Source organism: Scyliorhinus torazame, chromosome 11, assembly GCF_047496885.1.
Source record: "Scyliorhinus torazame isolate Kashiwa2021f chromosome 11, sScyTor2.1, whole genome shotgun sequence".
NCBI lineage: Eukaryota > Metazoa > Chordata > Chondrichthyes > Carcharhiniformes > Scyliorhinidae > Scyliorhinus > Scyliorhinus torazame.
In genome coordinates, this window is record NC_092717.1 from 154928979 (window position 1) to 154945003 (window position 16025).

Sequence of the window (16025 nt, forward strand, 5' to 3'; positions counted from 1 at the left end):
GGCCGCCACCGGAAGCCTCGTCCCCGCTTCTTCAATGGCCTTGGTAGTTCTTTTCACAGTTGTTTCCTCTGCTGCTAGAATTCACCATTAATAAAGGCCCTCAAGTCAGCTTGCAGCTTTAAGCTTGCCCTTCCCTCGCCTGCACGCTGGAAGAGGCCCCTCTCTCCCCTGCAGTTACAGACAGATCTTTTACTGTTTCTGCCGGGTCGGGTAACCAAGAGACATACCATTCCTGGGGGACACTGTCAGAGGAATGTTGCAGTATTCTTCCCACACCGGGAAATGTCAAACAAATGCCGTGGGGGCCCTGTAAAGAGCCCAAAGGTCTGTTCCAAGCGGGAGCTACCGAATATGCGACCTAGCTCTGCATAGCCGCACCCGGAAGTCCACTGCTGGCCTTTTCAGCAACACAGACATCCATGTGCAAGAATAAAGAAAACTCTTGCACCAGAAGAAATATCTCGTCTCGCTCTCTCGTCGCTCTCTTGTCTCTCTCTTCTCTCCCCCCCCCCCCCCCCCCCCCCACACCCCTTATCTTCAACAAATCCTTTAATTAACACTTCATCAATTTCCCCTGAAGTTTGTTTAATCAAGGGAATATAAGCCTAGTTTATTCAACTGGTTCTTGTAACTTAAACCTTTTAGCTCTGCCGTCATTCTGATTAATTTGTACTGCTCTGCATCCCTTCAAAGGTTAAATCGCCTTCCTGATCTGCAATATGTAGGCTCAATGGCATACTCTAGGTGGTACCACACCAGAGCTCTGTACTACTGTAACGTCCACACCTTTGTATTTGCCAGAATGGCACATCCACTCCACTTAAGTTATGTAGAAACTATACAACTGTATTTCTTGGAATTTACAACATTAAGGAATGATCTGATGTACGTTTGCAAGATCTAGAAAACTGACAGAATGTACTGGAAAGACAGAGTTTGACAGAGAATTAAAATGGTAGCTTGAAGTTAGGGAACCCGTATACCAACACAACTGTAGAAGTTTGGAATTCTCTCATCTTGAAATGATAATATCAGGTTAATTAATTTCAAAATCTGTGATTAGTAGATTTTTGTTATCCAAGTCTTTTAAGTGATGTGGGGCAAAAGCATGCACATGGTGTTAGGTCACAGAGCAACCATGATCTGATGGAATCAAGGAATAGACATGAGGGGCTCATAGCCCACACCTGTTCCTATGTTTGTCATCATTGGACAAGTCAACTATGGACTAGGAATAGGAAAAATGTGAAGCTCTTTCAAGGTGCTGCTTCAATCTGGCCGAGGAGTGTTAGTTGATTATGCATATAAAGCTGTAGCTGTCCTATCCCTTAGTATTAACATTTGTTTTATAGTTATATGGAATCAAACTCTTCCTAATTTAAATGTACCTTGCAGTGGGTTGGAGCTACATTATAACGCTTTTATCGAAAAAGGAACAAGTTTCATCATTAAAGGTGTAACTGCCAGGGGTTACGTGACCAATTGCCAAGGCAAGGTAGGCTTAATTTTCATAAATCTCTGAAGCTTGTGTAATCTGCATTTTAACCCTTTTCCTATTGCATGCAAATGGGTATTATTGTCCTGACATGTAATGTTAACTGTGTTGCCAATACCTTGTTTATTTTTAATTTTGCTTTTTCGTTCTATTGACTAAATAATCGATCATCTGTAAATGGAGTGACTGCATGTCACTTTTTGTACTGCTTTTGTAACATGAAATAATTGTCTGATTCTCATAGGATTTGACAGGCTAGATTCTGAGGGGCTGTATCCCTTTGTGGGGGAATGTTGAACTAGGGGTCACGGTTTCAAAATAAGAAATCTATTAATTTGTTGAAATACCTGAGCCCCAGAGAAAACATTTCTTGATTGACAGCTATGGCTCCCTGATCTCTGCTGATAGTTGCATGATGTTTATTTACACAAGGTTAAGAGGTTTCCAGCATTTACAGTTTCTGCTAGCAATACTTTGAAGGGTCTGAATGATTGATACCTTTATTGTCCATAATCCCATAGTAAAATTATTATTTTTTTAATATAGTGGAAAGTAATGAATGAATTACTTTATTCACGTTTTTTTTTTTAAAACACTTATCGTAGGAATCATTGGGGTTCTGTACAATGTATTGTGGATCAATGGGTATGGAAATGCTTACCATTGGAAGATAATGGGCCTTGGGGGACTAGATGGATGACCATTGCCTGAAACAGGAAGCATGCAGAGTCGGGGGGGGGGGGGGGGGGGGGGGGGGGGGCGCACATAGTCTGGTATTGGGTGCCTGAAGAGGACCTTTCATACTTGCCTTTTAAAGGGTTCTTTCAAGCAAACTATGGTTCATGATACCTCCGATGTCTGAACCAAGACTCTTTGAAAAGCAGGCCAAAATCCATGAAAATTGCAGAGAACATGTGACTATCCCCATAATAGAACCAGCCCAGTCAGGAGTGCAGGGTGCGGTCTTACAACTGGAGCCAGTCCCCACCCTTAAAGGGCACTCCTGAAAATTAGAATGCCCAGGAATGGTGTCGGGAAGCCTGGAAGACCTGCCCATAATTTTTTAAGGGTCCCCAAGTCACTCTGACTTATCGCAAATCCAGACCTCCTCCTCTTGGGCATTAATATTTGGAATTTTCTACCCTTGAGAACAGTGGATGCTAGACTATTTAACATGAGGCTGAGTTGAACAGGATTTGAACATAGAACATAGAAAATACAGCACAGAACAGGCCCTTCGGCCCACGATGTTGTGCCGAACCTTTGTCCTAGATTAATCATAGATTATCATTGAATTTGCAGAACGAAAGTGGAATTTAGGGTTATGGGATTGCAAGCAGAAAAGTGGAGTTAAAGCCATAATCAGATCACCCATGATATTGACTGGTGGAGCAGGCTCAAGGTGTCACATATGTTCTTAATGTTTAATTATTTCTTTTTAGAACTTCACTCTTAAAGTAATCTTACCTGGTTTGAAGGAGGATTCACAAACTTTAAAAATTAGGTTATTGCCTGGTAAGTTCCTGCATTTCACAGATTGATATAGATTTATGAAATCATTTTTGTTACATATTTTAAATGTAATTCTAATACATTATCAGGTGATAATAGAAGTATTTTATATGCATTTTTAAAATTTGAAAGAGGGGAGTTCAAAAGCTTAGCAGTTGAAAAAGGCTATATTGTATTGGTTAGTTATATTTATTGGAGACAGGAGGGTGACTGCATGGCCTACCTGTCACATTTCGGCATGTTCTTGAGGCACTGAATGGGACAAATTTCTTGCACATGATCTTATTGCAGATCTTCCATGCTTTTTCAGCACAAAATGCTTTCAAAGAACAATACAGCACAGGAACAGAACCTTTGGCCCTCCAAGCCTGTACCGGTCACGATACCAACCTTTGCCAAAACCCTCAGCAATTTCTTGTGCCATATCCCTCTATACCCATCCTATCTATGTGTTTGTCGAAATGCCTTTTGAACGCCGTTAATGTATCTGCTTCCACAACCTTCCCTGGCATCGCGTTCCAAGCACTCGCCACCCTCTGCGTAAAAGACCTGCCTGGCACATCTCCTTGAAACTTTGCCCCACGGGCCTTAAACCTATGCATCCTGGCGACTGACCTCTCCACCCTGAGAAAGAGTGCCTGCCCATCCACTCTATCCATGCCCCTCATAATCTTGTAGACCTCTATCAGGTCACCCCTCAATCTCCGTCTTTCTAATGAAAACAGTCCGAGTCTATTCCGCCTTTTCAGATAGCCTACACCCTCCAGACCAGGCACCATCCTGGTAAACCTCATCTGCACCCTCTCCAAAGCCTCCACATCCTTCTGGTCGAGTGCCGACCAGAATTGTGCGCAATATTCCAAGTGCGGCCTTACCAAGGTTCCACACAACTGTAGCATGACTTGCCAGATTTTATACTCGATGCCTTGTCCAATGAAGGCAAGCATTCCGGATGCTTTCTTGGCTACCTTGTCCACTTGTGTTGCCACCTTCAAAGATCTGTGGACCTGCACGCCCAGATCTCTCTGACTTTCTATGTTCCGAAGTGTTTTGCCATTTACGGTATATTTCGCCTGTGTTAGACCTACCAAAATGCATCACCTCACATTTGTCCAGATTAAACTCACATTTGCCATTTCTCTGCCCATATCTCCAACCTATCCATGTCCTGCTGTCCCTCTGACAGTCCTTAACACTACCTGCCGCTCCACATCATTTCCAAATTATCTGCAGAGAAGTAAGAGCATATATATAAAATTGCGTGACTCTGCTGAGAGTTTATTACAGTTAAGTTATTAAATTTGCAATTATTACAGTTATTACTTTGCCAATGCATGCTGAAAAGGTAATCCCTTTCTCCTGCTTTGAACGCACCCCTTGCACTCACCAAAAGCATGCAAGCTAACACACGTTTGCATCAAGGTGCATCATCACATTTTCGTCAGTGCTTCTCTTCCTCGCGTTCCCCTCCTCCAAAGAAAAACATTTGAAATGTGTAAGGCATCTATGTAACACATCCAACCTGAACAACTAATGTCTGGCTCCAACTGTATGGAGGAAGATGGGTGGCTGAGATGCAAATTATTCTGGGGCTAGATGTGGAGATTTGCAAATCTTTTGTTCCCCTCACCGCATACCCATCCCATACCCAATCTACCTATCAAAAGGATAAACATACCTAAACCGGAAGGAAGCAACCATAAATAGACTATGGCATTGGCAACAAGGGTGCATCGCACCCCAAGATCCAAGAGCAAAGGGTGCATTTTTCCCACAGGTAAAATAAGTACAGTCACCCATTTTCTACTATGCAGCTTTATAATTAAAATAATCCGTAGCTCCATGCAGTGTAAACTGTCACAAATGCCATTTAAGAAATATATGAAAAAGCAAATTTCATCTATTTATATGATTTTCCAGACCTCCATCTGTTATGCACTCTAAAAGGCACTCTTAAAAAGCAAAAATAATCTCCCACAGTTTTATATTTTGGAGCAAATCATAGAATCCCTCCAGTGCAGAAGGAGGCCATTTGGCCCATCTAGTCTGTACCGGCCCACTGAAAGAGCACTACCCTGGAGACTAAGTGTTGAGCTGGCTTCCACGTGGAGGATCCTCCTCTTAATTACGGCTCAGCTAACATAAGGACTCATGGAGACACCAACTCTGGTAAAGACATTCTTTATTTGCCAACGTATGATGGGAGAGCATTCTGGGCTTGCATTGCTTTAGATTCAACAATTAAACCATTTCCAGAATCAGCAGCCCTGCCTTAGCTGGACTTGATCCAATCATTGTGGCTGCAGATTACATACATTGACCAATAAAATTGTTTTTGGGCAACCTGGAGCTGCATGACCAACTCGTGCATCTGCGAGGCCGTACTCATAATCTGATGTTTGCAGACTCTTATCCATTATACTTGATGCTTTGTATAAACAGTCCTCTTTATCTTTCTTCTGTCTCTAAATGGTACTATAGTTCCATTGTCTAATTAGCCAAGGCTGTTTGGAGCTGAGGATAAGGAATATTCCTGCTGAGCTGAACAGCCTGTATTCTGTATGTGTCTGTCCTTCCCAGGAATTTAGTCAAGTCTGGCTGGTTTATGTCCCATCATGCTTAGCACACAATTCACTATCCTTGGTGCCCATACCCAGAAGTGTGTTTGGTTGTTACACAAATTTATGTTTGTTTGCTACTGATCCTGTTGGTCTTATTTATTGAGCAATCCCAAGTATAAAGGTGTATGCTAGGTGTACTACTTACTTTACCCCCTTTCACCCAGTAGCCCTACCTAACCTTTTGGATACTAAGGAGCAATTTATGATGACCAATCCACCTAACCTGCACATCTGTGGATTGTGGGAGGGAACTGGAGCACCCGGTGGAAACCCATGCCGACACTGGCAGGAAGTGCAAACTCCACACACAGTCATCCAAGGCCGGAATTGAACACCGGTTCCTGGTGCTGTGAGGCAGGAATGCTAACCACTGTGCCACCGTGCTGCCCCAAATACCTTTTGTGTTTCATTGATTTACACTTCAAAGAGTTGGTACACCCGGATCCAATGGCTGCCTCCTGTGTTTGACTTTTCTGATTTAAATGTTTCACCATAAAGCAGTATAATGATTTTACCATTCGGTGGTTCAAGTAATGAGGCAAGAAACCGATTTGATATTTAACCTTGCCAATGAAATAGCAAGGCAAAGATAACAGTAAAATTATTGCATTTAACCTCAATGTCTCATGCAAGAAAGAAAAATAATACGCTAGATTTATCACAACTTTCTTTCTAGTGATCCTTGCTGAAAATCTGGCCTGGGTCATGACGTTTTACAAAATTTAATAGACTGTAAACACTCCATTTCAATTAAGGTGCAGAAAATGATCATTTTGATGAAGTCCAGAAGGGCTTTTGATGCCTTTGGTTTATAGCTCAGTACTTAAAAGGAAAGAAAAAGAGAGCATTTGAGAGGACTGGGACAAAAGAGGCAATCCTTGCTGATGCAGCAACTCTGTTTATTACAGGTCCACCACGTGAACTGAGGATTAAGCCAGATTCTAATAGAGTAGTTATTGAAAATGGAACCACTATACCGTTCCAAGCTGAAGTGCTTGATGAAGCAGGGAACGTGACAGCACAGCCCAAGTTGACAGTACATTGTAAGGTAAATAAAACCGTCCGCATTTGGACAACTATTTTTTTCATAAGTTGCTATTGGCTCCGTTCTCCCATCCCCCCCCCCCCCATATCATCCTTTCCATTACTTTCATAATGCAGCTGTTTATCAAGGAATTGTATATTTGTTGTACAGTTCAAATTATAATGAACGTTGGTACACTTTTAAATTTTTGGCTAACTTTATTCATGACTAACTTCATGCTGTCATTAACTTTAATTTTCATATCCCCAATGTTATTTCGGACAGTGCATTAATTTTCAAATATATTTGCTCTCGCCATATTCAAAATGTTTCTGTCATAATGCAGTAAAATATTTTGCACAACATTTTGATATGCATGGCTGTAAGGGGTAAAGTATTTGAAAATTCTGCAAAATGGTGCATTTGCAAAAGGATTTGAAATATACAGTTGTGATGAGGAAAAACACAATTTGTAAAAGTAGAATTTGATATTATCTTAGAAATTTGTAAATGCAGCTGTCATCTGCAAATACCCAAACATAATGCCATGGAATATAACATGTCCACATGAGCAAGGTGGAATTATCCTATTCTTGGATGATGAGCCTATTCTCTGCAATCCCATTTACAGAAATACACTATTGGATCCAAGAGTCAAACTGGAGAAAAAAAGTTAACTTATTCTTTCATGGGATGTGGTAAGACCAGCATTCGTTACCCATCCCTAATTGCCCTCCAGTTGAGTGGCTAGCTAGGCCATTTCAGAGAGCAGTTCAGGATCAACCACATTGCTGTGGATCTCGAGTCGCATATAGTCCAGACCTGGTAAGGATGACGGCTTTCCTTCCCTAAAGGGGGGAAAAAACCAGTCGCATTTTTACAACAATTGATGTCAGATATATTTTTTTTTTCTTTATTCGTCTCTGGAATGTGGGTGTCGCTGGCTTATCCAGCATTCATTGTCCACCCCTGAGGGCATTTAAGAGTCAACCACATTGCTGTGGGTCTGGAGTCATGGGACTAGCTTTCAATTCCAGGTTTATTGGATTCAACTTCTGCTATCTGGTCGGATTTGAACTCCTGACCCGAGAGCATTAACTGGGTCTCTAGATTACTAATCCAATGACATTTCTAATATAGAATAAGCAATTGTTTCTGGCCTGCAGCTTTGTTTGCTTAACATGTTTTATGAGAACAGTACCTGGTAATCTATTGGTGGGTAGCATGAGACTATAACTATAATAGCTACACCCAGTATGTGCACTTGCTTCAAAATAACATTAAAATCACATTAATCTATCCATGTTCTCACCAACAAACACTCCAAAACTTGGGTATAATTTGTTATTTTTGACTTAAGCCCAGGTTTTGTGGGCTTAAATTTGTGTCTGAATCAAGAGCTTAACATAAGAACTAGCAGCAGGAGTAGGCAATTCACCCCTCGAGCCTGCTCTGCCATTCAACACGAACATGGCTGATCTTGTAAATCCATGTATATTTAACTTGTAGACCAGTTAATTTATTATGATGGTATCAGATGCTTAATTGCCTGATGAATTATCTGTTGAATGTTTGGTTCAATCTGGACAGTTCTAGGTTGTATGCCCAAAGCCAAATTTTTGCCATCAAAAGTTTAAATTTCCCAGGCAATTCCCACATAGGTCCGAGAGTTCGTACTTCCACAGGATCCCGACATCCATTTTCAGTTGCACGTCCGGTCTCTGAGTATATAGAGATTAGAAGATTCGGCCCAGTATTTCTGCAGATTACTTTTAGGCTTTGTCGGTGCCCCATGTTCCAACCACAGATCGTGTCCTCTAAATCTAGTATTTTGGGCAAAGTGAAGCAGTTTGTTATGGCCTATACCATCTAGTCCCTTTTAGGATCCAGACAGCTCAGTTGTAGGAGGGTGTAGGTATAATGATAATTGGGAATGGAATTTATTTAATATTGAATTAACTAAAGGTAAATTGATAAAAATTAGGTGAAAATATTGAAACCGGGTGGGCTTGAAGAAATAATCATGGGAAAATAGTGTTATTGACATAGAAGGACAAGTGCATAGATTGGTATGAGAATAATAATCTGACAAAGAAAATACCCGAGCAAGCATATTTGAGTTGTCTGAATTTGACTGTATGCTAAAACCTCAGCGTAAGGAAGGGAAGCCAAGCAAGACCTGGGATACATGTTATTTTAGTGTTCTGGTTGAACTTGGTTTCATGTGACCCTTTTTACAGGCCAAAATAGGGAATGTTGGTGCTAAGAAATGAATTTTTAATTGAGTACAAAATTCCTGTTTAATATATAGCATAGTTTAAATTGCCAATGATGTGAAAACAAGCTGTTGATCTGAGATTGATAAGTTGTTGGCAACCAAGATATTGATTGGCGTGGAGTAAAGGCGGGTGGGTGGAGTTCACTCAAGAATTGACCATGATCTCGTTGAATGACGTGGAAAAGGCTTGAGGAGGTAAATGGCTGATTCCTGTACCTGTGTTCTCGTTAGTTCTGAATTAGGGCATATTCGTATCGTAGGTTCGTACCTTTTAAGATATCGAATTGAGCCATTTTACTTTTTGCATTCAACACACTGTTCCATCGTCCTGAAGCGGATTTGAACTTTGAACCTAAAAGAGAAGGCTAATTTTGCCTGCTTCGTTATTTGAGCTTGCACTCCATGCCCCAATTCTCATGTTAACTTGTCCAGTTTTATTTTGCCAAATCACCATGTAATTGTTGCATGTTGTTTCTTTTTAGTTTCTTGGTGCCCCAAATTTGCCTGTGTATACTGTAGATTGTAGTAACACTGGTACGGGAATCTTAACTGGACCTGTGATACATGTCCAAAATATCAAGAAGGACCAAACGTTAACAGCAATGATTGAGATATCGGTAAGATTTCTTTTGGTGAATTATTTAAAGTTGTCTGTACTAATGTTTCAAACCAGGATCTGTTTAAATGTTTATTTGATACCTCTTGGCTGCTTTAAGTCAAGTTCAAGAATTGTTTATATCCACGGTATGACTAACTGTTCTTGTTGTGTCTTTTCCTGTTGGATTTGGGCTGTTGCCAGTTAAGGACAGTGTACATTGAGTTACTAGGGAGATCAGTTTGGCAAAGAAAGTAGTGTCGAGTGAAAGAATGTGAAGCTCTGCTTCATTGGGGTTCAGCATTGAAGCATATTGAAAACTCTGCAGAAGAGTTATATGGACTCAGAATGTTAACTCTGTTTCTCTCTCCAGAAATGCTGCCAGACCTGCTGAATCTTTCCAGCATTTTCTGTTTTGTGACACAAATTCTACTTGGGTTAATTTGGATGTTGATGTGATTGATTTAATTAACCCTCAAAGAAATATAGTGAGACGAGACAAAGAGAGACAAATTAAGTGTGATGTGCATGAGTTATTCAGTGTTGAAGGTTTTGTGAATTGATTGTGTACAGTCGCAGGCTGTTTCTACTCAAGTTGAAGATCAAGTTCCCCAGATACCCCGAACACTTAGTAGCATACAGAAGACAGCAGGGTTTCTGGCACACATACTACAGGAACACTCTGCAATGTGGAACACCCAGCATCTAGACAGCCAAGAGCATGAGGATGCATAAGGACTCCATTCACCTTTATAATAATAATCTTTATTGTCACAAGTAGGCTTACGTTAACACTGCAATGAAGTTACTGTGAAAAGCCCCTAGTCACCACATTCTGGAACCTATTTGGGTATACTGAGGGAGAATTCCAAATGTCCAAATTACCTAATAGCACGTCTTTCGGGACTTGTGGGAGAAAACCGGAGCACCCGGAGGAAACCCACGCAGACACAGGTAGAACATGCAGACTCCGCACGGACAGTGACCCAAGCTGAACCTGCAAATTACCTTCTTAAGTCACATTAACGTTCTGACTTAGAAATCTATATTGCTTCTGAAGATGCACAATAATGGTATGGTGCCAACCAAGTGCTTGGATAGCAGATATAATTGATGAGGTGATTTTTAAAAATTGCTCCAGAATGAAGCTAGCTTCAACTGCTCCCTTTCTGTCAGTTTATGTGTTTGATTTAATTAACCCTGGACAAGAAGATAGTTAACTACATGAGGGGAGACAAATAAAACTTGTGAAATGCATTGTTTATGAAGCATTGAATGTTTGTATTGACCAAACGCTAAATTACACCACTGTATTTTTCTTGCCATTCTGGCAGGAACCAGTCACAAGTACTCTTTGCCCCTCAGCCAATTTTGTGACCATGCTTCTGTTACCTCTTTTATCTTGTGGAATTTAATTTTGCTAATATATTTGATATTTTATAAAACATTTTTTGAATATACATCAGCTGCACTGACTTCATCAACTTTCCTCGTTACTTCAAAGCAAGTATATATAATAATCGCTTATTAGAACATAGAACAGCGCAGCACAGTACAGGCCTTCAGCCCACGATGTTGTGCCGACCATTTATCCTAATCGAAGATCAACTTAACCTACACCCCTTCAATTTACTGCTGTCCATGTGCCTGTCTAAGAGTCGCTTAAATGTCCCTAACGCCTCTGACTCCACCACCTCTGCTGACTGCATTCCACACACTCACCACTCTCTATGTAAAGAACCTACCTCTGACATCTCCCCCATACCTTCCTCCAATCACCTTAAAATTATGTTCCCTCGTGACAGCCATTTCCACCCTGGGGAAAAGTCTCTGGCTATCCACTCCATCCATGCCTCTCATCACCTTGTACACCGCTATCAAGTCACCTCTCTGCCTTCTTCGCTCCAGTGAGAAAAGCCCTAGCTCCCTCAACCTCTCTTCATAAGACATGCCCTCCTGTCCAGGCAGCATCCTGGTAAATCCCCTCCCCAAAACATCCACATCCTTCCTATAATGAGGCGACCAGAACTGGACACACTATTCCAAGTGTGGCCCAACCAGGGTTTTATAAAGCTTCAGCAAAACGCGGCTCTTAAGCTCAATCCCCCTGTTAATGAAAGCCATCACACCATACGCCTTCTTAACAACCCTATCAACCTGGGTGGCAACTTTGAGGGAACTACGTACGTGGACCCCAAGATCCCTCTGTCTTCCACACTTCCAAGAATCCTGCCTTTAACCCTGTATTCAGCATTCAAATTCGACCTTCCAAAATGAATCACATCACATTTATCAAGGTTGAACTCCATTTGCCACTTCTCAGCTCAGCTCTGCATCATGTCAATGTCCTGTTGTAACTTGCAACAACCCTCAACACTATCTGCAACTCCCCCAACCTTCGTGTCATCGGCAAACTTACTATCCCACCCATCCACTTCCTCATCCAAGTCATTTATAAAAACCACAAAGAGCAGAGGTCCCAGAACAGACTGGTCACCGACCTCCAGGCAGAATACTTTCCATCCACTACCACTTGCTGTCGTCTTTCGGCCAGCCAATTCTGTATCCAGAATGAGCCTGCCATGGGGAACCTTATCAAATGCCTTCCTGAAATCCATACACACCACATTCACTGCCCGACCTTCATCAATGTGTCATGTCACATCCTCAAAGAAATCAATGAGGCATGACCTGCCCCCTTCAAAGCCATGCTGACTATCTTTAATCAAGCTGTTTTTCTGAATAATCATAAATTCTATCTCTCAGAATCTTTCCAATATTTGGCTCACCACAGATGTAAGACTGATGGGTCTGTAATTCCCAGGGGTTCCTTATTCCCTTTCTTGAACAGGGGAACAACATTCGCCTCCATCCAGCCATCCGGTACTACTCCAGTGGAGAGTGAGGACGCAAAGATCATCGCCAACAGCGCAGCAATCTCCTCCCTCACTTCCCGTAGTAACCTTGGGTATATCCTGTCAGGCCTAGGGGACTTATCTATCCTGATGCTTTTCAAAATTTCCCGCACATTCTCCTTCCTAACATCAACCTGTTCGAATTTATTAATCTGGTTCACACTGTTCTCATGACAACAAGGTCCCTCTCTCTAGTGAATACGGAAGCAAAATATTCATTTAGGGCCTCCCCCATCTCCTCAGACTCGAGGCACAAGATCCCTCCACTATCCCTGATCGGCCCTACTCTCACTCTGATCATCCTCTTATTTCTCACATAAGTGTAGAATACCTTGGGGTTTTCCCTAATCCTTCCCGCCAGGGCTTTTCCATGCCCCCTTCTAGCTCTCAGTCCATTTTTGAGTTCCTTCCTGGCTACCTTGTAACTCTCTAGAGCCGAGTCAGATCCTTGCTTCCTCAACCTTACCGTAAGCTTCCTCCTTCCTCTTGACTAGAAGCTCCACTTCTCGTCATCCAAGGCTCCTTCACCTTACCATTCCTTCCTCTTCTCAGTTGGACAAAACTATCCAGCACTCATAGCAAGTGCTCCTTAAACAACCCCCACATTCCTGTTGTGCATTTCTCCAAGAACAATTGTTCCCACTTTATGCTCCTCCGCTCCTGTCTAATAGCAGTATAGTTTCCCCTCCCCCAATTAAATGCCTTCCCATACTGTCTGTTCATGTCCCTCTCCATGACTATGGTAAAGGTCAAGGTGTTGTGATCACTGTCGCCGAAATGCTCTTCCACTGAAACATCTGACACCTGGCCTGGTTCGTTGTCGAGCACCAAGTCCAATATGGCCTCTCCCCTAGTCTGCCAATCTACATATTGAGTCAGGAATCCTTTCTGTACATAGCTGACAAAATCTGCTCCATCCAAACCATTTGCACTAACGAGGTTCCAGTTGATATTAGGGAAGTTGAAGTCACTCATGACTACAACTCTGTTACTTCTGCACTTTTCGAAGATCTGCCACCCAATCTGTTCCTCTATCTCTCTGCTGCTATTGGGGGGTTTATAGAAAACTCCCAATAAAGTGACTGCTCCTTTCTTGTTTCTGACTTCCACCCATACTGACTCAGTAGACAAACCCTCCTCAACTACCTCCTTTTCTGCAGCTGTGGTGCACTCCCTAATTAACAGTGCCATTCCCCCTCTTTTACCTCCCTCCCTATTCTTCTGAAAACATCTAAACCCTGGAACATCTAACAACCATTCCTGCACCTGTGAAATCCATGTCTCCGTAATGGCCACAACATCTTTCAAGTACTGATCCATGCTCGGTAAGTTCATCTCCCTTATTCTTGACACTCCTTGCATTGAAACAGACACATTTTAACCCATTCCACCGAGTGCAACTTTGCCCCATCATCTGTCTATCCTGCCTCATAGACTCGCTGCATACTATTTCTGCCTGTTCAACAGCTACACTATCCTCTGATCCACAGCTCTGGTTCCTATTCCCCTGCCAAACTAGTTTAAACCTCCCACTCAGGATATTGGTGCCCCTCCAGTTTAGGTGCAATCCATCCTTCATGTACAGGTTCCACCTTCCCCAGAAGGTATCCCAATGATCCACATATCTGAAGCCTTCCTTCCCGCACAACATCTAAGTTCATCTCCCTTATTCCTGACACTCCTTGCATTGAAACAGACACACTTTAACCCATTCCAGTGAGTGCAACTTTGCCCTCTCATCTATCTATCCTTCCTCACAGACTTGCTGCATACTATTTCTGCCTGTTCAACAGCTACCCTATCCTCTGATTTATAACTCTGGTTCTCATCCCCCTGCCAAACTAGTTTAAATCCTCTCAAAGAGCTCTAGCAAACCTCCCACCCAGGATATTGGTGCCCCTCCAGTTTAGGTGCAATCCGTCCTTCATGTGTAGGTCCCACCTTCCCCAGAAGATATCCCAATGATCCACATATCTGAAGCCTTCCCTCCTGCACCAGCCCTGTAGCCACGTGTTCAGCTGCACTCGCTCTCTGTTCCTTGCCTCACTTGCACGTGGCACCGGTAGCAATACTGAGATCACTACTCTGCTAGCCCTGCTCTTTAGCTTCCAACCTAACTGCCTAAAATCACTTTTTAGATCCTCATCCTTTTTCTTAGCTATGTCGTTGGTGCCTATGTGCACCACGACTTCTGGTTGCTCCCCCACCCCTTAAGAATCCTGTAGACTCTATCTGGGACATCCCTGGCACCCGGGAGGCAACATATCTTCCAGGAGTCTCGTTCGCAACCACAGAGTCTCCTATCTGTTCCCCTAACCATGGAGTCTCCTATCACTAATGCTTTTCTATTCTCCCCACCCCCCCTTCCGTTCTGAGCCACAGAGCCAGGCTCAGTGCCAGAGACCTGGCCGCTAGGGCCTTCCCCCGGTAGGCCATTCTCTTTCCCCCCCCCCCCCCGTCCAAAACGGTTTACTTGTTTTGAAGGGGAACGGCCACGAGGGATCCCTGCACTGTCTGCCCATTTGCTTTCCTTCCCCTGACTGTAACCCAGCTACTCTTGTCCTGTACCTTGGGTGTAACTCTTCTCTATCACCCCCTCTGCCTCCTGGATGATCCAAAGTTTATCCTGCTCCAGATCCAGTTCCCTAACTCGGTCTCTGAGGAGCTGGAGTTGGGTGCACTTCCCGCAGGTGTAATCAGCGGGGACACCGGTGGTATCCCTCACCACCCACATCCTACAGGAGGAGCATGCAACTGCCCTAGCCTCCATCCCCTCTGATCTGAATTAACAGAGATTTAAAGGGGAAAAAAAAGAAAAGATTAAACACCCGTTAGGCCCTTTAATAAGAGGGAAAAAATTATATATACTGTTGCTACTTTCACAAGTGAACCCTCCTAAAATTGGTGATTCTGCAAAGTGACACAATGATAGGCTGCTGCCCCCCAAAAAACAAACACAAAAAAAAAAAAATTTAAATTTAAAATTTAAAAAAAATCCAAAAACAAAACTCTTACCTTACAGAATGTAGCAGCCCTGTGAACCAGCTGGAACTCCGCCCTCCGACTCTGCTCCCAGTCAGCTGCGCTCTCTGTAAACTCCTGGCTCCCTTCACGCTCTGAGGAAGTGTAGGAAATGAAACGAAAGGAGCACTTTGCTCCCTTCTCACCTAACTCCCTCAGTCACCAAACTCTCACTACAGACTCAAATGCACCCAAATTCGGCACTTGAGTGCAAACAAAGTCAGCACTGTAAGCTGGCTCACCTACATACTGTATGACTCTAGCCTCTGAAAACTGGCCTAATCCAATTAACTAATTGACAAGCACTCGCTGCAAGTAGAACCTCTGTTTAAAGCTGATTGAAAACTCACCTTCTTCTAAACCCAAACAGCAACTTTTAAGTTAATTAACCAAATGAAAGAAAGACTAGACGTAAATAAAAATTAAACCCTTAATATCCCTCAGTCACCAAACTCTCACTAGAGCACTCAATTGCACCCAAATTCAGCACTTATTGTCACAAATAGGCTTCAATGAAGTTAGTGTGAAAAGCCCCTAGTCGCCACATTCCGGCACCTGTTTGGG

General features: G+C 42.7%; 1 protein-coding gene across 1 annotated transcript in view; it reads left to right on the plus strand.

Moving 5' to 3' along the window:
• The window catches only part of smchd1 (structural maintenance of chromosomes flexible hinge domain containing 1), a 250877-nt gene that overhangs the window by 96206 nt on the left and 138646 nt on the right, over positions 1–16025 (plus strand). Inside the window, exons 21-24 of the mRNA XM_072467902.1 lie at positions 1396–1495; positions 2938–3010; positions 6537–6676; positions 9413–9547. Coding sequence (XP_072324003.1) covers positions 1396–1495; positions 2938–3010; positions 6537–6676; positions 9413–9547 — 448 coding nt within the window. The remainder of the gene's footprint in view (positions 1–1395; positions 1496–2937; positions 3011–6536; positions 6677–9412; positions 9548–16025) is intronic.